Source organism: Sciurus carolinensis, chromosome 1 (genome assembly GCF_902686445.1).
Source record: "Sciurus carolinensis chromosome 1, mSciCar1.2, whole genome shotgun sequence".
Classification (NCBI taxonomy): Eukaryota; Metazoa; Chordata; class Mammalia; order Rodentia; family Sciuridae; genus Sciurus; species Sciurus carolinensis.
The window spans coordinates 43,620,575-43,644,580 of record NC_062213.1 but is presented as its reverse complement, the minus strand read 5'-3'; the positions used below and the strand labels follow the sequence as shown (position 1 = coordinate 43,644,580).

Here is a 24,006-nt window from a genome sequence, read left to right as displayed (position 1 = left end):
AGTCCTGAGAAATGTGGAATTAGAAAGGCATGTCTGAAAGAATAGAAAGTGGTCAAAGGTCATTTATTGGATTTTATTTAACAGCTTGACAAAAATTAAGAAACTTAAAAAAAAAAATGAGGGTTTAATGGAGATGTGAACTGATGAGAATTCTTACACTGCAGATAGGATGTAAATAGTTTGGAAATAAGGTCTTTGCAGAAATATAATTTTAAAAAGGACTGTAAATGTGTAAAGTAACAACAATATGACAGCATCTAATAAAAGGAAAAAGTGCTTAAAGAACTACTGCCCCTCAGGACTTTTTCCAATCCTAAAGAGACATTCATAGCTTCAGTTGTGCTGCTAGCAGTTGCTGGGGCCAGGATTACAAGAGTTGCCATCTGGGACCTGTCCAGGGCTCATAAACCTGGGCTGGGACCAAAAATAAAAAAGTAAGAGTGGGCATGGGTTGAGATGGTGGCAGTTATTAAATGGAGAATCTCTTCTGCATATGCCCTCATTACAGTGAGTGCAGGAAGCAAGATGAATGGCAGCAGAATCCCTTTTCAGGATTGTGCTGACTGCAGCCTTGGTTCTATTAGAGCACTTTAATCCAAAGGGTGATATTGGAACTTGATTTTGTCTAGTTAGCTTGTAGTGATCCACAGCTATTTTATTTTATTTTATTTTATTCTCTCCTGCAGTACTGTGGACCACTGTAAACTTCTCAGATGCCTTGGATGTTTGTAGTGCTATGAAATGTATTGACATGCCTCTAAAGAAAACTGTATATCCGCTTGAACTCTGGAAATGTACGTGTATATATTTGTTCTGCATCATGTTTTTTACTTAATATAAATGTATTTTACTATGACTAGGAAACAACCTGCCCTCATAGTGTCTGCAGCTTACCTTAATGTCATCTGGAAAATCCAGAAAACCTAAAACAGATTGGCTGAAGGTGGCCTGGGACATTCTTCTTCCAGATTTGCACCCAGTTACTCACTTCATCCAGATTATAGGTAATCCTTATTCAAGAAGCCTTATATGACCAACCATTACTCTCTTGTCTCATGCTCTACTCCTTACCCTACTTTATAGTTTATCTTTGCACTCCCTAATATACTTGTTTGTTGTTTTTCTATTACTCTCAAAATTTAAGCTGTGAGTGCAATTTTTGTTTCCTGCAAGTGTAGCTAAACAGTACCATCTCATAGAAGACATTCAATATATATTTGTTGAATGAAGAGTTCAACAAACTTGGTGACTGCTCCCTATTAGAGAAAGACTGACATCTGATTTTCACACACCAGTGTCAGCATCAGAACCCTCTGAGGGATTGCTCATACACGGAGCAATGGGTCTGATCCCAATTGCTGACAATTTGCATTAATAATGAGCTTTCAGCGATGTTACCAGTGGAAAACGCAAACTTTTAGGAATGATCCCACATTCTGAGCCCAGAAGCTACAATGCTAATAAGCTACTAAGTAATTACACAGTACCAGGTACACAAAAGGGTACTCAATAAATGCTAAATGTATATCTGACACTTCCTTCCAACTGTGACTGAATTAATTGCTCTGTACTCATCTTTGGGGGAAGAAAAGAACACTGAAACTACAAAAAAAAAGGATAGCTAAGTTTATTCTGCATTAAAACTCAGGGATCTGGGGCTAGAGTTGTGGCTCAGTGGTAGAGCACTTGTCTGGCATGTGTGAGGCACTGGGTTCCATCCTCAGCACCACATATAAAAAAATAAAGGTATTAAAAATGTTTTTAAAACCCAGGGATCTTTCATAAGACTTCCCGTTTTACTTATCACAGTGGAGCCTTCCATTAGGTGAGTGTAAGTCCTCTGTCTGGAGGGGCTTTCTCCATCGGGCAACAGCTTCCCTTTTTAACAAAGGGTACATCGGTAAAGCATGGGAAGTGAAGACCTGTTCCCACTGCACTATTGCTCTGTTCAGCTAAAACTGTAGACACTTCAATAGAGGTCTGTCAAATTTTCTTTAAGTTTGATGGTATTGCAAGTTGTCTTCAAACTGAAGTGATAAACTTATTTAAATGGCACTCAAAGAATTCATAATCTGATCCCTGTACAACCTTTCTAACCTCATCTCCCTTTTACTCTCATGTTGGTGTTTCCCAGACCACCCTCAGGTTCAGTGATTTGCTAGAAAGACTTGGAACTCAGAAAAGCTGCTATACACACAATTGCGATTTATTACAGTGAAAGCATACACACTAAAATTAGCAAAGGTAAAAGATGCATGGGGCAGATTACAGGAGAGATGAGATACTAGCTTCTAGTTGTTCTCTCTAAGCACAGCTATATAAACAACATGTTTTATTCTCCCAGGAACAATATGACAACACGCCCAAAGTATTGCCATTCTTGACAGACAGGATATTCCAAGGACTGAAAGGGACTGGTGCCTCCCTTTCCAGATGCTGTCAGGAAATAATGCTCATCCTACCTTTCAACTATACCCTGCCTTTTGACTATTGCTCAGGGCGCAGCTGAGTACACCATCCATAGAGTTCAGCAAGGCAAAGATACTGTACTGTCAGGAAATGAGTCACCTAACACCCTCCTTGACTGCTTGTCAAAACATTAACTTATGATTTTCTTATCAGTCAACCACCATTGAGTTTACCTCACAAAGTTTTTCAGATTTATAGAAGATCAAAAAAAAAAAAAAAGGAAATCCAAGCTGATAAAAGGACATTGCACTAAAGTTATTCCGTAGGTGCCTTGTATGAGACAGGCTGGGACTCCAAGTAACTCCCAACTACTTTAGCCTTCCCAAAGGGGCGACTCTTCTTTTCTTTTCTTCTTTCTTTTTTTTTTTCTTCTTTCAATGTTTAACATTGAGTTTTAAAAATTAAGATGTTCTATTTCTATTATTTGTAAGTAAAATTGCAGATAATGTTCCAACATCATCAAAAATTCAGAGCAGGGGCTGAGATTGTAGCTCAGTGGCAGAGGGCTTGCCTAGCACATGTGAGACACTGGATTCAATCCTCAGCACCACATAAATATTAAATAAAATAAAGGCATGCTATCCATCTACAAGTACAAAAAAAAATTAAAAATCGGAGCAAATGTTGCTGCATATAAACAGTACATAAAAACAAATTACCACATAATTTGGGGAAGATAGTAAGAAAAAGTTTCATTTACATAGATTCTCCGAGTTCACACCATTTAAGTACAAATTTTTGGTTCATTTTAGTACTGGTAGCAGTACTCAGAACAATTCATACCTAATGCCAAAGGAAGCATTTCTGAATGTGTATGAAGGTACAAACTGGTGGCAGACCTTTTTTTTTTTTTTTTTTTTTTTTTTTTTTTTTTTTTTTTTTTGGTACGGGGATTGAACCCAGGGAGCTTAAACCACTGAGTCACATCCCCAGACCTTTTTATATTTGATTTAATGACAGGGTTTCGCTGAGTTACTTAGGGCCTCACTAAGTTACTAGCTTTGAACTTGGGATCCTCCTGCCTCAGCCTCCTGAGCTGCTGGAATTACAGGCCTGTGCCCCTGCCTGACTGGCAGACCTAATTTAACAGAAGCATTTCCATCTACAATTTCATATTGTTTTGATCTGCAAAAAATTAAAAGCAAATAAATACATATTATTTTGTTAAATACAAATTTTATTTATATGGTATTTATATAAACATGCTTTTTAGAATCCACAAACATCAATAACCCTTTATAAAGAGAACTGCTTTAAAAAAAAAAAAGGTAATACCTCTCTTGAACAAGAGAACAGTGCTGTAGTGACTGATGAGGAATCAACCTTTAAGTGCACATAACACATACTTTGGTTGACATCACCTGCTGAATTATAAAAGGAAAGTTTCCAAAGAGTTCTGTTAAACATTTACAAATTACACAACTCTGGGATAAGCAGCATAGTTAATTGGTCTGATTCTGAAGTATTCTGATTTTAAAATACTTAAAACCCATACACACAGCCCAAAAATATATCTATTTTTCTGGTCCTGTGGTAGTGAACGTGACCACCGCTGTTCCTATGGCATCTCTCCCACTCACAGCATCTCTTGTGCTTTCTTCAAGGTTGCCTGCTTCCAGTCTAGTCTAATGCAAACTGGCAAAAAAAAAAAAAAAAAAAAAAAAAAAAAAAAAAACTCAAAATCTTCATCAATGAGATAAATCTCAAGCTGTAGAAGATCAATCAATTCCTTCCGGGAGAGGGCAGGCAAGATCAGCCAGCGGATGGGTGGTTTTACAAAGGCTAGTGAAGACATCTTCCACAGGGATGATCTGATTGGAAACTGCACATCCTGGCGAAGCCATCGCTTTGTGAGGTCCGGCCCCGCCGAGCGGGTGCACGCGGTCGGCTCACCTCGCCTCGTTCCTCGAGTTCACCGGATCGCTGGGAGCTGCGGCTGGACTCCGCCCGCGCCCTGCTCCGAACCCCTCCTCCAAACCCTAGCTGCCCGCCGCCTCTGCCGCCCCCGAAAGGTCGCCGAAGCCCTCCTGCCCTGGGGTCCCGCCGCCCCGCAGCCCCCGCGGTCCTGGAGAGACACGGCCCAACCGGTTGGGCTGCCCGCGCCCGGTGAACGGGTCCCTCCAGACAGGAGCCCCCGGCCTCCTCCAAATCACAGCAGTCCTGACCTAAAGTCCTGACCTGGGAGGTCGCTGGGGTTGTAGCTCAGTGGTACAGTGACTGCACTGGGTGCGATTCCCAGCACCACGTAAAAATATATAAATAAAACAAAAGTCCATTGACAACTGGAAAAATATTAAAAAAAAAAAAAGAAGAAGAAAAGAAAGAAACGTGGAAGTGCTCAATCAAGGGCGGAAACTTGCGACACCCGCTCACTTCTCAAAGATAGTGCAAAAGCACTTACTCCCCTAGCAAATCTAAAAGTAATTATGCTTACTTCCTTTTTTTAGGATTTTTTTTCCCCCATAACAAAAACCACTCAGACAGTATTCTCTCCCTCTCACTCTTCAAGTAAGGAAGAGAACGATCATCAGCCGCAAAGAAACAGATACAGCAAAGAAACAGCAAGAGCCAGCTTCAAGCTCAGGAGGTAACACTACCCCCACCCCTCTCCCACCCCCCACGCCCCCGGTGGTTTCCCGTACTCTATAAGACCTGAGAAACTTCTCTAGTAACTATAGATATGATCCCTGAAAGTGTAGTCTTTGGGGGACGAGTTCTTAAGTAAAGATGTCTCAGATGGTCTGTAAAATGAGTCACGAGCATGGACAGGCACTTAGTCAATATTAGTTCTTTTCCCCCACCCTAGTTCATTTTCTTCTCTGCTTTGCAAAAGCTATAAATCTCTGTATCCTGTGCACCAAGGTTTACATACACCCTGCAAAACTAGCAGCTGAATCCAAGGGCACCTACCACAGTCCTTTTAAGAAAAAAAAAAATTTTTAATTTTAATTGCCCAACCCTTTTTATTTCAAGACAGAATCTTGCTAAATTACCCAGACTAGCCTCAAATTTGTGATCCTCCTTGCCTCAGCCTCCCAAGTTGCTGGAATTACAGGCATGCACAACCACAACCAGACCAAGGTTTACATTTAAAATTTTTTTTTTTGTTTTAGTTGTTGATGGACATTTATTTATTTACTTATTCATATGTGATGCTGAGAATTGAATCCAGTGCCTCACACATGCCAGGTGAGTGTTCCACCATTAAGCCACAACCCCAGCCCCACGTTTACATTTTGAACAAGCATACTATTTAGCTTTTTTTTTTAGTTAAATTTATTTTTTAACTGATAGATTGAAAACACAAATATTGTGCATATTAATAGGGTTACATTGTGATGATTCCATACATTTATACATTGTATAAGCAGGTTAAGCATATCTACCACCTCAAATATTTATTATTTCTTTAGGGTCAAAAAATTCAGAATACTTTCTTCTAGATTTTTAAGCTATACAGTACAAAATCACTGTTCAAATCTTTTAAAGAATACAGTAGCATACTAGGTCTCCTTTTAGATTTCGAATTAACAACGAAGTTACTAGAGGTGATAAAGTGCCAACAGTGTTTTTAACAGCTATTGAGAGCTCTGTCATTTTGTTAAATATTGAGATTAATATTTGTTTAGAAGGCAAACCTTAGGAATCATCACACAAATATCTCTATCCCAATGCCTTAATTAGTGTATTTGTTCAATATATCATTCTGATCAGTCAGCATCCATCAACATAAGGTAAAAGCCTCCACCAGTAAAAAAAAAAAAAGATTGTGACTAACTAAAGGCTCAGATGATAGCATTTTTTAGCAATTTTTAAAAAAATTTTTTTTTAAAGACAGAGTCTCACTATGTTGTTCAGACTGGCTTCAACTCCTGGGCTGAAGTGATCCTCCTGCCTCAGTCTTCTTAGTAGCTGCATTATAGGTGCATCAGCTTCAAATACTTTAAAACTAAGGCATCTACATTTTTTTAAGATATCATACCATACAATACTTAACTTATAAGCACTAGGGAACCAAAAAAAAATTTTAACCCACTCTATTGAGATATTTGATTTATTACAGTGTTCTGGAGTTGAACACCCAATATCTCTGCAGGATGCATAGTACAGCAGCATTGAGTGCAGAACTAGAGCTTCTAAGTTACAATTTCTTCTTCATAGTGACTATTTAGTATTCATTTCATCATCAGGGTCCACTTCATCTGAAAATATATCAGTGGAAGGATATCCTTATTTATATGGAAAGTGAACTTTCCCCCTTCACTTCTCAACAGACATCTTTGCTTTTCCACTGCAATTTTTAGATCAACTTTCAGAATAACCCCCCAAACAACAACAATAAAAATACCCAGTTACCACTGCATTTGCCACCAGCAAGTGACTACCTCGTTTCTGTTCCAGGATCCAATCTAGAATCCAATCCAATCTACAATGCATTAAGCTGTCCTACCTCCTTAATTTCCTCCAATTTGTAATAATTCCTCAGAATTCCTTTGTCTTTCATGACCGTGACACTTTTTTTTTTCCTGGGCTGAGAGGGGTACTGAGAATCGAACTTAGAGGCACTTACTACTGAGCTACATCCCTAGTCCTTTTTATTTTTTATTTTGAAATAGGGTCTCACTAAATTGCTGAGGCTGTCCTTGAACTTGCCATCCTCCTAACTCAGTCTCCTGAGTCTCTGGAATTACGGGTGTGTACCATGATGACAATAAGCTTGGCTTTTTTGTTGTTTGTTTTTTTTGTTTTTTTGGTGGTAGTGCTGGGGATTGAACCCCAGCCTTTAACACTTTTAATGAGTACTAACTGGTCTGCTATTTTGCAGAAATGTCTCTTGCATTGGGTTTGTCTGATGTTTTCTCATCATTTCATTAAGGTTATGCAGTTTGGGCACACATAGAGTGGAAGTGATAAGTTCTTCTCAGCACATCACCTTAAGGGGTACATGATGTTGGATGTCTTATTGGTAATATTAAATTCGACAGCTTGGTTAAGGTATCTTCTGGATTTCTTCATTGTAAAATTAGTTTTCCCTTTGTAACTGGTAAATATCTTGGAGAAAACTTTTTGAGGTAATGTTAATATCCTGTTTCTACTCAGTTTTACCTACTGGTTTTAGCATCTATCAGTGATCTTGCCAATAACAAATTCCAGTATGATATTTACCCAATGGAATTACCAATTAGGGAGCTAATTCCTTTTACATTTTTTAGAGTGCTTCGATTAGAAAGAGTTATCTGTTCCCTTTGACCCCTTATTTATCTATTCAATCATTTCTTTATTTCAGTATGGAATCAAATATATTTATTTTTTTTCTATAACGTAATCCAACTTTATCACTATTTGTTTCTCAAATTATGCAAAATTTGGTCATTAGAGGTTCTACATTAGTCCGTTTGGTCTACTATAATGAAATACCACAAACTGGTAGCTTACACACAACAGAAATATACTTTTCACATTTCCGGAAGATGGCAAATCCATGACGGTGACACTGGCAGATTCGGTGTCTGATGACTACCTGCACTCTGGTTCACGGATGCTACCTTCTAGCTGTGTCTCTTGAGGACCGCACTCTCATAACCTAATCACTTCCCAAAGACACCTCCCTCCTAATCTAATCTCATCACGTTGGGGGGATGGGATTTTTAAATATATGAATTTGGGGTAGTCTTAGAGTGAAAAAAAGAAAATTCTTCTTTCCTACACTGCAGTTGACTCAACACTAGATGTGTGATTGCAGTGGAGAAGACAATAGTTGGATATGGTCTGAAGATGGAAGCCAGCTAGCTCAGGGGTAAAGTGTGCAACTGAGGGGGTAAGGACAACTCTAAGGTTTTTAGCCTGAGAAACTAAAAGCATGGAGTTGCCACTTACTGAGAAAAAGAAGTTGGCTGGAGTTCAGTTTGGTTGTGTCAAACTGAGGTATTATTTATTGGAGATGTAGTGGAAATGATGAGATGCAAATCTAGGGGTACAGAAAAGGTATAGGTTGGAATTTTAAAATATGTAGACATGCTATTTAAAGTCATGAGACTAGAAGATACCAAAGAAGCAAATGTAGTTTCAAAAATTAAAATTTGGGGCTGAGGATATAACTCAGAAGTAGAATGCATGCACAAGGCCCTGGGTTCAAATCCCAGGAACCACCAAAAACAAACAAACAAACAAATAAAAATTTCATTCAATTATGTGACCTGGACATGGTGGCACACACCTGTAATCCCAGCTACTCGGGAGGCCAACGCAGGAGAATCACAAATTCAAGGTCAACCTCAGCAACTTAGTGAGACCCTGTCTCAAAAATAAAAAGGACTGGTGAGCCGCCCGAGATCAGCACAGGGTGGAGGTGTGTGCTGTGGGTCACCATTTCTTGGCGTCCCTGAGGAGCTGTCCCCATCCTTAAAAAAGTCAGAGTTGTTGATCAGATTATGTATCACCTGGACCTTATTGAAAGTGACTATTTTGGTTTGAGATTTATGGATTCTGCACAAGTAGCACATTGGTCGGATGGCACAGAAAGCATAAAAAAGAAAAGTAGAAATTGGTTCACCTTATTATCTGCATCTTCAAGTTAAGTTGTATTCCTCAGAACCAAATAATCTCTGTGAAGAGCTAATCCTGTATTTATTTGTCCCTCAGTTAAAACAAGATATTCTTAGTGGAAAATTAGAATGTCCCTTTGATACAGCAGTACAATTGGCAGCTTATAATCTGCAAGCTGAACTTAGTCACTATGATCTTGCTGAACACAGTCCTGAACTTGTCTCCAAGTTCAGGTTTGTGACCATGCAGATTGAAGAGATGGCTATTTTTGAGGCATGGAAGGAATACAGAAGTCAGACACCAGCCCAAGTTGAAACCAATTATCTGAATGAAGTCAAATGACTAGAAATGTATGGGGTTGGCATGCATGTGGTCAAGGCTGAAGATGGGGATGACTATAGTTTGGGACTGACCCCAACAGGAGTCCTTGTTTTTGAAGGAGACTCTAAAACTGGCTTTTTTTTTTTTTTTTTTTTTTGACCCAATATAACCCAAATAGATTTTAAGAAGAATAAAACAACCCTAGGGGTATAGAGGATGATGATCAGGGCAAAGAGCAGGAACATACATTTGCTTTTAGACTGGATCATCCAAAAGCATGCAAACATTTATGGAAATGTGCTGTAGAGCATCATGCCTTCTTCCACCTCTGAGACCCTGTCCAAAAGAGTTCTCATCATTCAGGATTTATTCCACTAGGATCACGTTTTAGATATAGTGGGAAAACAGTATCAGACCACAAAGACCAGTAAGGCAAGAAGATCTTTGAAAGACCTAGCAAACGATATTCTCGAAGAACTTTGCATTTGAAAGCAAGTACAGCAAAACTTGAAGAACTCAATGTTCACAATGTTTCTACCCAGAGTAATGATTCCCAACAGGCTTGGAGTCTAAGATCTACTGTCTGTAATTTCTTCCACATCTTCTGATCCTGTGCTGGTGGAGATAGAGACTCTTCCACAGAATTCTGGAACAGACCAGCATGACAGGAAATGGCTCTCTGCTGCCAGTGACTACTGTCAAAGTGGTGGTAACAGGTGGAACACAGGGCTTTGCCCCCACCCCAGAACACACATAGAAACTACACTGGCTTTGTCCGTGAGCACAATGTGAAGGATGCAGGAGTCCATCATGATGTTCATTTTCCTGGTTATGCAACCATGACTGAGATATGAGTGTTAAGCCTCTAAGGCAGTGGGACTCTTGGTCATCCAAGTTGATGGTATATGTTTCCTGATGTTTATAAAGGATTGATCACATTGGGCATATTTGGAAGAATTTATTTTATACTGAGTTGTATAATGCTATTCATGATTGAATTCTTCTGTGGAAGGGAAGAGGATCTGAAGAAGCTGTATGCCATCAATGATAATGACAAATGCCATGTTGAAAAGAATGTGTACCACTATGACTTTGGAAGGGTTTTTTTAATGATTTTAGCATGATAATATATCATTTAAAAAATATGTATATATATAAGAGGACTGGTGAGCCAGGGGCAGTGGTGCAGTGGTGCACACCTGTAATCCCAGTGGCTGGGGAGTTTAAGGCAGGAGGATTGCAATTTCAAAGGCAGCCTCAGCAATTTAGTGAGGCCCTAGGCAATTCGGAGAGCACTGCCTGAAAATAAAAGGGGCTGGGGATGTGGCTCAGTGAGTAGGCACCCCTGGATTCAATCCCTGGTACCAAAAAAAAAAAAAAAAAAAAAAAGGGACTGATGTAGCTTAATGGTAAAGTGCCACTGGATTCAATCCCCAGTCCAAAAAATAAAAATAAGACAATTAAGTGAACCCAGACATCTTTAGAAAGAAAGAAATATATTGGTAAACTTCAGTTCATTTCCATCTTTAATCATTAAATACCCAAGTGTATCACCACTAAATATTTTTTGTAAGAACATTATGTTGTCTTCAGTGTCAATATAATGTATTAGAGGTAAAATTATATGTATTAGAGGTAATATAATGTATTAGAGGTAATATAAGTATTAGAGGTAAAAGTTGCCTATAACTTTTCAAAATTTTTAAAAATTAAACATAGTATATGTACATCTTTATATGATAGATTATAGTAAATCAAAATGTAGATATAATGTATGATCAAATCAGGATTGTAAATACTTCCATCTCTTCAAACATTCATAATTTTTATATTGGAAATTTCTTACTCTTCTTGTCATTTTGAAATATATCATTGATGGTTGTAACCAAGTTAGGCTACTGTTCTGTAGAAAATGAGACTTCATTTATCCTCTCCCTATAAGTCTTAATTTTGAATTAGAAAACATTATTTCTTAGTTATGGTAATAATAGCTAACTGATTAACCAACAACCAACATCAGAGCTGAACATTTCTCCTGGGGGGTGGAAAGGAGAAAATATGGAGACCTCCTTTGAATCTGGTTACCCATTTTATCTTTTGCAGTAGTTTTGGGATTGGACTCAGGGCCTCACTACCACTAAGCTACATCTCCAGCCCCTTTTTAACTTTTGCTTTGAGACAGAGTCTTGCTAAGTTACTGAGGCTGGCCTTGCCATCCTCTTGCCTCAGTTTCCCAAGTTGCTGGGTTACAGGTGGGTGCTGTGCCCAGCAACTCTTCCTTTTTTTTTAACTTATTAATGTATGTAATTATTTATTGTGCATTAACTACTATTGAATACCTATTGTGTTTTAGGCAATATTATGATAGTTACAACATACATACAACATAATTCTAATAGATACAGTAGAATGCTATGGATAAAAAACCCTAATTTTGTACAATTGCATTGTAATATAGCTTAGACCTCAAGCTATTGTTGAGGTTGTTTCCCTTTTTGGTTATTTTTTCTTTAACATTTTTTTTCCTTAGTTACATGACAGTAGAATGCACTTTGATACATCATATATAATGGAGTATAATTTCCCTTTCTTCTGTTTATACATGATGTAGGTTACCACTGGTCCTATAGTTATACATATACATGGGGTAAAAATGTCTGATTCATTCTATCCTTCCTACCCTCATACCCCTGCCCCTCTCTTCACTCCCTTCTACCTAAAGTAACTCTATTCTTCCCTAGCCATCTCCCATCGTGAATTAGTATCCACATATCAGAGAAACATTCAGCCTTTTGTGTTTTAGGTTTGGCTTATTTTGCTTAGCATGATATTCTCCAGTCCCACCCATTTACCAGCAAATGCCGTAATTCACCCTTCTTTAAGACTAATATTCCTGTGTGTGTGTGTGTGTGTGTGTGTGTGTGTATCTACCACATTTTTTATGCATTCATCTATTGAAGGACACCTCGGTTGGTTCCATAGTTTAGTTATTGTGAATTGAGCTGCTATAAACATTGATGTAGCTGCATCACTGTAATATGCTGATTTTAAATCCTTTGGGTATAAACTAAGGAGTGGGATAGCTGGGTCAAATGGTTCCATTCCAAGTTTTCTGAGGAATCTCCACACGGCTTTCCATAGTAGTTGCACCAATTTGCAGTCCCACCAGCAATGTATAATTGTACCTTTCCCCCCACATCCTTGCCAACATTTATTATTGTTTGTATTCTTGTAATTGCCATTCTGACTGGAGTGAGATGAAGAGTAGTTTTGATTTATAGTTCTCTGTTAAAGAGATGTTGAACATTTTTTTGTACCTTTATTGACTGACTGTATTTCTTGTGAAGTGTCTGTTCAGAGGCTTAGCCTGTTTATTGGTTGGGTTATTTGGGGTTTTGTTTGATGTTAAGTTTTTCTAGCAATCCTTCTTTTTTCAGTTGTTATCCCATTTGTCTTTTAGTTGATACAGTTTACCAATTTTGAATTGCTTTTTACTTTAACTCTACAACAAATACTTGTTCATTCTTAGTTGTTTTATATTTTAGAATACAGTTTTTATTTTTTAAAATAACTTTCATTTATTTTTATGTGGTGCTGAGGATCGAACCCAGTGCCTTGCATGTGCTAGGTGAGCGCTCTAGCTACAACCCCCAGCCCTAGATGTGTTCTTAAAAGGCCCCGATAATATGTTCATAACACAAAGAAAATTAATGAATCAATAACCAAGCCAAGATTAATACCTAGCTACTAAATTTCCCCATTTTTTAATCAGAACAAATAAGCTTCAGAGATAAAACTGTTGAACAGCTTTCTAAAGTTATACATGCTTATGGAACTGTTTTCAATATTTGCTTTATACAATTCTTTCAGGTAAATTATTTTTGATTCTTTATTTAACTTAGAGAACAATGAATTTCAAAGAACTCTAAGTTGTTCAAGAAGGGGCAGGTGAAATGCTTAACAGCAAGTGTCCCATTCTTGGGTTACCAGAATGTCTAACAGAAGTTACTCCACCCCAGAGTAAATACTTCAAGCAGCTGCAGACTTGGGAGGGGAGCAGAGAAGCCATTAAGCTTACTTTAGTTCAAAGCTTAACAAAAATAGTCCCAAAGTCTCTCCAGCAAACCAAGAGACCTTCACTGGGGAATAAGGTACAGTTTGCCAACTCAAATATTGTTGAGATTTATTAACTTGAAAACATTTTAAGAATTTTCATTTGTCTATTTCATTTGTTCCCTTTTGCTTTAAAATGGCATGCAAAAAATGCCATTGTCGAGTGCAGTGTCAAACACCTGTAATTCTAGACACTCTGGGAGACTGAGGCAGGAGGATCACAAGCTCAAGGCCAGTCTTGGCAATTTAGGCAAGACCTTGTCTCAAAACTAAAATTAAATAGGTCTTTGGAACTCTACTTCCATATGATGAATTCTGATAATACCTAACCTAAAAAGTAGCTTCTTACTTCTCCAAGATGGTCAGGAGGTAAGGAATTAGGAACTAGTCAACCTGGTTTTAAATCCTGTTTCTACCACATTTGAGTCATGCTCCTTAGCTTGTTCAATCTGAAAATAAGGATTAAACCTCCTTTGCTAAGTTGTTATACTGAGTAATATATGCAAATAAGGGTGATCAATGTATTAGATTCCTTCCCTTCTCATTTATGTAGAACTTTTAGTTACTCAGGACACGTTCAATTTTCCTGACATTAATTTGCTTCTACACTAATAATTTATTACCTTTGCTCACCTGCATTACTGGTAATAACCTAAAAGACTTAAAATAACAAAAACTGTTCTCTGATATTTCTTTTTTTTGTGTGTGGTACTGGGGATCGAACTCAGGGCCTTGTGCTGGCAAGGCAAGCACTCTACCAGCTGAGTTATCTCCCCAGCCCTCTCTGATATTTCTTGAAGATTATATTCAACTTTATCCAAAAAATAAATCATAAAATATGTATATATATATATATATATGTGTGTGTATATATATATGTATATACACACACACACATTCAGATGTTCTCATTCAAGAAACAGTTACCTGGGAAACATTAACGTGTATTTGTGTAAGGCATTAGAGACAAATTTCTAATTCACCCAATATGTAAAAAACATCTTTAGAGAAGATGAACCTATTATGTTTCAGGATTGAAGGGGGTTTAGGTTAATTTATGTGCTAAATTTCTATACTGAAACTTTAACCTCTGAATATGAGCATATTAGGAGGTAGAGCCTTGGGGAAGTTTGGTTTAGACTGTCCTGAGGGTAGGATCATCATGATAGGATTAGTACATTTATTAAAAAAAGGAAGAGACATGAGAACTCTTCGCAAGCAAGCCACTGAGGAAAGAATGTGTGAGAACAAGCAAGAAGGCCCTCATGAAAACCCAATCATGCCAGCACCCTGATCTTGAGATTTCTAAGTCTCCAGAAATAAGAAAGTTTTGTTGCTTAAGCCTGTGGTATTTTGTTATAGCAGCCTGAGCATACTAAGACATTTGGGTTTTGGGAAGCCACTAGTTATGAAGTTTTCCATTATCTTCCAGTTAAAAATCAGAATCTTTAGAGCTGAGCTTTTCTTTAAGGCATTTTCTTGAAGAACTGAGACTTTCTATTTACTCACAAATAATTCCCCAAAACAGAGAGTAATAAAAGAATGGAATGAGACTCATACACTTATTTTTTGTTTTAAGAGAACTCTATATTTTATGCCATTTATATAGGCTCAGTGTGTTAAGACATACCTTGGGGAAAATATGGCTACTTCCTCAAAGTTGTAAGCTTCACTTCTGAATATAAAGTCCAGCATTTATTAGATGTTTCTGATTCCCAAAATAACAGTATTAGGATATGCCTCCTTTTAGGCTTTAATGAACTATATAATAAAACAACATCAGATGGTCCAAAGCCAAAACACAAAGTAAGTTTGCTTTTCTTTTTAACGTAGGAGAGAGAAGTGTTTTGTTTCTTTTGGTACAGGTATGATTCCCAAACCTTAACCAGGGCACCTTAGTAAATTAATTAACATAGATGCCAGAGAATATTTTGAAATTTTGAGGAAACATAGCAACACGTGTCGGACACCACATACACTACTAATTTGAGGTAGTTTAACATTTTCAACATTAGATAACATTATATTCCTTTCTATGACAGCGTATCTTTGTAAAATTTTCAGCAATATGATAAAAAGTACTATGAAATAAGCATAGTGAAGAAGAAAATGATGTTGATTCCAAAGTCTGAGATGGCGTGCAGTGTCCGCAGTTACTAGTGATGATGACATAAATTGCCTGGACCTAACTACTTAATAAACAAAAGTATCAGGTATTTCTTTTGACCTAAGTATGCTGTAAAAAAGTTACTGAGACATTAAAGGGTGCCATGGGCTGAGAAAGACTGGGAACATCTGTGGCATAGGCAAGAAAAATACAAAACAAGTCATTTAGTTTTTCTACCTAGAAATTTTCTAAATAAATAGTCATATAAAAAGGGGAAAAATATATACAAACATACATACAAAGTTTGGATTTTTATTGAAATCTTAGGTTAGGTATGAAACAAAATCTGCTTTCTTCAGATAAAAATATTCTCTCAGATGTCTCCAGATAACTGCTAAGTCTAAATTGGTCCTTAAATGTCTTTTTATTGTCCTCATGAAATGTCCATATACACTTAGGATGTTCCCCAAAGCATTTTTATCGTGTGAAAGACCGTACGTGACGACCTCTACCACTGCCTCCACTAACGAACTTTCCTCTTGAACCTCCACTGCCACTATTTGCACTAGCCCAGGAAGGTCCAAGTCCCCCACGACCTCTAGAAGCACGGTCCCGAGGACTTGGGCGGTAACCTATAAAAGAAAGAACATAGTTTTTAGTTTCATCATCCTTTCCTTTCACACTAAGTAGGAACTAATTTATGACACAGTTCAAGCCAAAAATTCCTCTTCCTTTTTTTTTTTTTTTGGTACCAGGGATTGAACCCAGGGGCACTTAACCACTGAGCCACATCTCCCAGCCCTTTTTATCTTTTATTTTAAAACAAGGTCTCACCAAGTTGCTTAGGGTCTTGCTAAATTGCTGAGGCTAGTCTCAAACTTAATCCTCCTGCCTCAGCCTCCCAAGTCACTGGGTTTACAAACGTATGCTACCAGATCCTCTTCATTATTTAAACTCTTCTAAAATCTCTAGGAATGTAATAAAGATCACTGAATTGTATACTTTAAGTAGGTAAAGTATATGATATACAAGAATTATGAATTATACCCAAATAAAACTGTTATTTAATAAATGTGCATTTAAAACCAAAGCCACTTCTGGCAAAAATCCTGAACTTGATAGTGTTTTAGAAAAAGAAGATTACGGGGCTGGGGAGATAGCTCAGTCGGTAGAATGCTTGCCTTGTAAGCACAAGGCCCTGGGTTCGATCCCCAGCACCCAAAAAAAAAAAGAAAAAAAAGAAAAAGAAGATTACAAGTCAGGCGCAGTGGCACACATCTGTAATCCTAGCTACTTGGGAGGTTAAGGCAGAAGGACTGCAAGTTCCAGGCCACCCTGTTTCAAGACCCTGTTTCAAAATAAAAAATTTGAAGGGCTGGGGATATAACTCAATGGTAGAGCACCCCTGGATTAAATCCCAAGCGCTGAAAGAAACAAATTATGTTCTTATATACACAATACTGTAAATAAAAACAGAATAAATTATATAAAGACATTTCTATTATCAAATACTTTGCAGTTAACCACAAGAATGGGATCCTGATTAGAATAAGGTATATTCCATGTATGTATAATATGTCAAAATACACTCTACTATCATGTATATCTAAAAAATACTTTATGGTTAAATACGTATAATAGGTTAAATGGGTATAAGGATTAACTTTCATTATTAAAATACAGCACATCACCATGAAATGGCAGTTCAGAATTTAAAGATCTGATTACCTTGACAGAAGATGTGCATTGGGCATTATTTCAAAGATATAAACTTGACTCTAGAATTGTAAGTCAATATTCTTAATTACTCTCTCTCAAATGAGAGTCACTCAACAATTGTAAAAGAAGGAATTCACTTCCCTTCTCTCAGTAGTATCAGGTAGGGAGGACACATACCTGTAGAACTAAGTGGTCTCAATGGTGGAAGAGGGCCCCTGTTAAAATTGCTCTGGCCTCCACGACTTTCATTGTAATTTCCTCGAGGAGTATTCTGAGCACTCCAGCTGGAGCCTCTTGTTCCCTCCCGACGACTGTAGTTTCCTAAACACAAATAATGCAACTGAAATCTTTATTTTTCATAGCCTCAGTTGGATTAAGGAAGATGTGACAGATTTTTCTTAATATTCAGAATTAATGGAAGAGAAACTCTAATTCTATAAACTGAATATACTATATCATGGAAGCATGATAGTAGTTATGAGCAGAGGCTACCAGTGTTCAAATACTAGTTAGCTGACAGACAGTTTTCTTCTCTGTAAAGTGGGGTATTAACAGAACCTGTATCGTGGGATTGATAAGAGTACTATAAATAGTGCTTATAGAGTTCCTGAAAGAGAATTTAGTGTTTGCTATTAACGTAAATTCCTATCCTGTTCCCTCTACCCTCCTAAATCAAGTCACCAGTGAAGAGTAATTTCTCTTAGTCAGTTTCTAAACTCTTAAAACAATTTAAAATACATTAAATACAATACTTGGAAGCAAAGAGATAAGAAGCAATGGTGAACTACATAGAACAATTTTAAGGAAATTGTTAAGAAGTTCAGTTGTGAAAATAATGTATGAATATTACTCAGGACAAATAAAATTGTCAGTGTAAAACGGAAAATAATTAGCCAAGATTTCTTTTACAGTCCTCACTAAAACTGCACTATATCAAAGGTTAACTTAAAAAGCAGGGGGTTGCTCCCCTATCCAACAGAATACTCTGCCAATGGTATAACTGATCTACAAGCAGTTCAACTGTGGTAACAGAAAAACTTTATCTAAATCTGCCATTTGAATCACATAATTTAATATTTCAATATTCTAATCCATTAGAAAACACACCTAAGTTCTTACCTTTGGAAGCAGGTGGTGTAAAAAACCTATTTTGACTATGAAAAGCACCCCGTCCTCCTCGATTGCCTGAAAACCCACCACGAGAAGAAATCTTCTGTGATACTTTGAGTGGTCGTTTTGGTGGGGGTATTCCATCTTGAGGGACCACTTCTTTACTTTCAGCTGCAACAAAGTCATCCACATGCATAGATGGTGGCCTACTTGTGTTCTGTTTTCTCTGACGAAAAATATCATGAGGTCGTATGCCCTGTCCGAATCCTCCCCTGCCCCTTCCTCGTGGTGGTGGCACAACATGAGCTCGTTTGGCGGGTTCAATGTATTCAGATTTTCCACTATTAAAACAAAAATACTTAATGAAATAAATTTTCTTCATCTTTTTCATGAAAATAGTCGATCTTTGCAATTTTGAAAACTCAATTTCATTTTTTTCTTTCTCCAATTCTGTTAACTTTGCAAGTATCTATATTACTTTCTGCAGTAATACAACAAACTAGTTAAGAATAGCACTCACATTTCATTTATATGATTAACAATTTTTTAAAACAATTCAGTTCATTTCTTATTCAACACTTCCAAACTTTCATAAATAACAACATAACAGGGGCTGGGGCTAGCTCTGTGGTAGAATGCGTGCTTAGCGAATTTGAGGACCTGGGTTCAAGCCCAGCATTGGAAAAAGAGAAAGAGAGACAGACAGACAGACAGATATAACATAAATAATGAGTGTATCTTAGCCAAATTATCTTTTAAAAAATCCAAATAACATTCATGAGTCAAGTGCTATGTTAAATAGTCATGCATTTATCTTAAAATAGTACCTTTAGCAGAAAAAGTTTTACCTTGAAGTTATAAAAGTCTCATGTTTGTGCTTCCCAAGTTTGAATCCTTTAGTAGTCTTGGTTCTTCCTGGAGATGATGGTTCTGACAAAAATGAGCGCTCTAATTCTGAGTGCAAATCAAAGTCACTACAACATTTTTCAGACAACTCAATCAAGTCAACCTTTACCTGTGTCATAAAAATGAAACAAAATACAACTTAAATATAATTACTAATGTAACATTTGACTATAGAAATTATTTATAAATTATATTTAACTCTCATAGTAAATGAACTATAGATCTACCTCTCTTCATCTTTTCAGAAAGCAACATCATTGGTAGTTAATGATAATTTTAAACAACTTAGGAATTCAATGACTTTCTTTAGTGGCACTCCTTCTCAAAGCAGGGCTATAAATCTAGAGGGCTTGTGTTGCCTGAGAGGAAACTCAGGATCTTGCCATATAAATTAACACTGCAATACCTCTAGAATGTTTTCAAAAGAATCTGAAAATGACATACTCTGCCAGCCTTGTATAACCACCCATTTCTACTATAAAATGATTCTTCACCACAGATTCCCAAAGCTCCATGCATCTAATGAGGTTCCAACATAAGTTTAATTTCAAAGAAACCAAAATTAAGTTTGCATTGCAAATTTATCATGCTTAAGAGACCTACAATTTCTCTCATCTATGTGACAATGATCACTGTAGGACAGTTGTGGTTAAACTTAAGTTATGAAAAAACATGCTTTTTTTTTTTTGGTACTGGGGGGGTTGAACCCAAGGGCACTCAACCACTGAGCCATATCCCCAGTCCTTTTTTGTAGTTTAGAGACAGGATCTCATTGAGTTGCTCAGCACCTTATTTTTTACTGAGGCTGACTCTGATTTCATGATCTTCCTACCTCAGCCTCCCAAGCTGCTGGGATTACAGGCGTGCATCACTGTGCCCAGTCAAAAAGAACAACTTTTAACACAAATATTTTACATCTGTACTGCCCATATATAGCCACTAATTACATATACCTTTTAAAATTTAAATTAACTAAAATTAAGTCAAAATAAGACTCAGTTCCTTAATCATACTGGTTACATTTCAACTGTACAAAAGTTACATGAGGCTACTGGCTACTGTACTGAACAGGGCAGACAGATTATAGAACATTTCCATCATTCTATGAGGTCTTACTGGAAAATACAGTTCTAATGATTCACTGACCAATTTATACTAAAATTATATTATTTAATGAAATTTCAATTGAATTATATATAATTTTTAAAAATCTTATTCTTTTATTTATTTTGGTATTGGGGACTGAACCCAGGGTGCTTAACTTCTGAGTCACATTCCCAGTCCTTTCCATTCTTTATTTTAAGACACTGGCACATGCCTATAATCCCAGTGACTCAGGAGGCTGAAATAGGAGGACTGCAAGTTCAAAGTCAGTCTCAGAAACTTAGCAATACCCTGTCTCAAAATAAAAAGGTAAAATGGGCCGGAGACGTGGCCCAGTGGTTGAGCACCCCTGGGTTCAATCCCTGGCACAAATCCCCCCCACCAAATGCAAGAATAAACAGTTGAGAGTGGGGATGTAACTGTGAGGTAGAACAAGAACATCTGCCTAACATGTATGACACCCTGTTTGAGCCACCCCCAAAAGAATGAACTGTTATTTCATGGGATAATTTTCTCTATTCTATACCCTAAAGATATAAGAAAATAAAGTACTTCAGAGTAGTTACACAAAAATGTCATTTTTTTCCCTTAAAAGTCACATTCCCAAAATAAAAATCACTAACTAAAAAGAAGCAAAACAAGCAGCATAAAAAACAGAGAGTTCTACATACCAGTAAGTGGGCAACTGGCATAATAATGTACTGATCATGAAGTAGACCTGACCAGCTATATAATAGGTAAACTATTATAATGTTAACAACACACAAAGAAATGAACAAAAAAAATCAATCACTTTTTTCTAAATATTTAGTAATAAAAAACTTTATACCAAATCCAGATCTGTATCAATCTCTTCAGCCTGAAATGGAGTAAACCACATAGATTTCAACTGATCGTCCATGACATCGGCTAACACATATGCAGTCCTAGGAAATGAAAAGTATTTGGTAAAAAGCAGAATTTAAAATCAAATATTTTAGCTTATCTTCTAAGTATAATCTATAGAAGGGTATAATCAAAAATATGATCCTCTGAAGTATTACTAAAATTAGCACTTAAAAGACTTTCAAAAAGTTATTCCCAATAATTAAGAATCATTTAAAACTAGAAACTTGAAAGGCCATTAGAAGCCAGGCATGGTGGCAGATATCTACAATATTAGTGACCAGGAAGGTTGAGGCAGGAGAATCTCAAGTTCTGAGGCCAGTACTCCTGGGTTCATTCCCCATTAACACACACACACACACACACACACACACACACACACACACACACAAAAGCTCATTAAAGCTGTAGTGCACCAAAGATTAAGAGGCATATATCCTCTACATCAGAGATAAGTAAATCTTTGCCTATTCTGCCAGCCTGTGCATGCTATGCATAGAGTGCATGCCATGCATGGTTTGGATATTTTTTTTTCTTAAAGCAAATGGTGATTTGATTTATTTGTAATAAATTTCTGCAGACAACACACATTTTGGTAGCCCACAATTCTAATATAATCAAATTATATTACATTAGAAATCATAGGTTATAATACAATTATTGTAATCTTAATTTTCATCATGGAAATTTTCATATGCAAACAAGAGCACATGGAAAGAGATATGATTTTAAAATCTTTGTAAGCTTCAGCAACTGTTGATTTCCTCTTGTTTGGATTTGCTTATTGCTGAATCATCTCCCCTTACCTTAAACAAATTCTAAACATCTATCATTTTATCAGCATCATTTACATTATTATTACAATTGGATATTTTAAAAAAGTTTTTCTTAAAAAGCAAAATAAATTTAAAAACTACAAAAGAATATGCAACAGAGAACATTCTGCAGAACCAGAATTTTTACTAACTCACCCTTTATCCCAAAAAAAAATGTTAGCTGACCCTCTCTAGTTTCCCGCCATTACATAGGTAATATTTACTCAAATATAAAACATTACTTGATTTACCTATTGTTAAACAGATTCTGGAGAGATTCTGGAGCTGAAAGTACTGGTTCTACATCCTGGTCACTGAGAGGTAAAGGATCACCTGATGACTCCAGCATCTGCTTAAGTCCAACTACATTGTCCAACAAAGAATCCAGATTGTCATCATCTTTTGAATGTTCCTAGACATAAACAAAAGCGGGATAAGAAAGTGCAGATAGAACTTGAACACTTACAGTTGTAATCTACTGACTCTTTTTAGCAGAAAGAGTTAAATTATTTCACTACTAAAGAATGTGGAACATCATCAAGAAATTTTCAACTTAACATTAAACATATTAAAATAAAATAAACACCAAAATCATACATCTTTTTTTTCCCCTTTGTTTTTTTTTTTTCAGTGTTTGGGATTGAACCCAGGGCCTTGTGCACGATAGGCAGGAGCTCTATCACTATTATATCTCCAGCACTCCCCATTTTATTTTATTTCTAAATAATGCAGCAGGGAGTATGCTGAATACAGAAATTGACAATTTGAAAAATACTACCTTTATTTACGTTTATTCCTTTAAGATTCACAATAGTAAAGAGGACTCCACTCCAAATTATTAATCCAAAGACTTATCAGAGTAGTAGAAATATCCAGCTAAGAATTATTTCTTAGTTTTTTGTTGTTGGTGGTTTTGTTGTTGTTTCACACTACTGGGGATTGAACTCATGACCTTGTGCATGCTAGGCAAGTGTTCTTCCACTGAGTTATATTCCCAGTCCTAAAGATTACTGTTTAAAAAGGTTGCTGTGAAAAACTTAGTTTAAGAACAAAATATGCCTCAGGAATACTCTGCTTTTATTTTATTTTATTTTTTTCTTTTTTTTTTTTTTTTTTTTTTTTACCAAAACAAGTTTCTCTAGTTCCAGGAACAAATTTTCTGGACTTTCTTCTTTGCTTTGTAAAAGTTGTTTTAACTCTGCAGCATTAATACTCATTGTCCGTGACGGATGAGCTCCCTCCACTTCCATGAGACCACTTTCATCTCCACAACATCCCTGCAAATATCACACACAAGTTAAATTTGAGAGCAGAGAAATTTTCAAAAATGCTTCTAAACTTACTTAGATATTTAAGCCACTTGCTGCAATCTTCTCCTCAATGTTTGGTTTTACATTAAGTACAAACAGTTTTAAGGATTTTAGTTGAAGTTGAAGTAAGTTTGAGACTCACAAAATAAACAGGGAAACACATATGTATATTCAACTTACTAATATCAAGAATTCTCAAGAAAAAATATTTAATTGCAAACCCTCTATTACTCATAGGACACAAAACACTGACTGATGCTCAAAAGTTAAAAAAACTTCACCAAATTATATTGTTATAATGTATATACGTATAAACATAACAACAAATCCCATAGTTATATATAACTACAATGCACCAATTAAAAATGTGAAAAGAAAAAGAAACTTATAAAATACTTACTAAAATAAGAACTGAAAGACCCTGAAATTGTATTTCTAGAGACAAGGCAAACAACTAAAGAAAACAGCAACAATCACTTAAGACTACCTTCTATCACACAGAAAAGTGAATATTTTCTACTTTAAAATCATCCACATTGTTATATATGAAAAGAAAACTTACAGTTGAGTATCATGTACATGCCTAAGAGTAGTACTTTCA

The 24,006-nt window shown here is 36.5% G+C and overlaps 1 protein-coding gene and 2 pseudogenes across 1 annotated transcript in view; 1 reads left to right on the top strand and 2 right to left on the bottom strand.

The window, feature by feature from the left end:
- Window positions 1–4,940: 4,940 nt before the first annotated feature.
- Window positions 4,941–5,172, bottom strand: LOC124968886 (uncharacterized; annotated as a pseudogene).
- A 3,725-nt stretch (window positions 5,173–8,897) lies between these two features.
- LOC124964185 (band 4.1-like protein 5) lies at window positions 8,898–10,190 on the top strand (annotated as a pseudogene).
- Window positions 10,191–15,854: 5,664 nt separating this feature from the next.
- The window catches only part of Virma (vir like m6A methyltransferase associated), a 57,429-nt gene continuing 49,277 nt past the window's right edge, over window positions 15,855–24,006 (bottom strand). Inside the window, 7 exon segments of the mRNA XM_047563252.1 lie at window positions 15,855–16,188; window positions 17,453–17,596; window positions 18,395–18,726; window positions 19,234–19,400; window positions 21,225–21,321; window positions 22,347–22,507; window positions 23,220–23,372. Coding sequence (XP_047419208.1) covers window positions 16,034–16,188; window positions 17,453–17,596; window positions 18,395–18,726; window positions 19,234–19,400; window positions 21,225–21,321; window positions 22,347–22,507; window positions 23,220–23,372 — 1,209 coding nt within the window. The 3' untranslated portion in view covers window positions 15,855–16,033.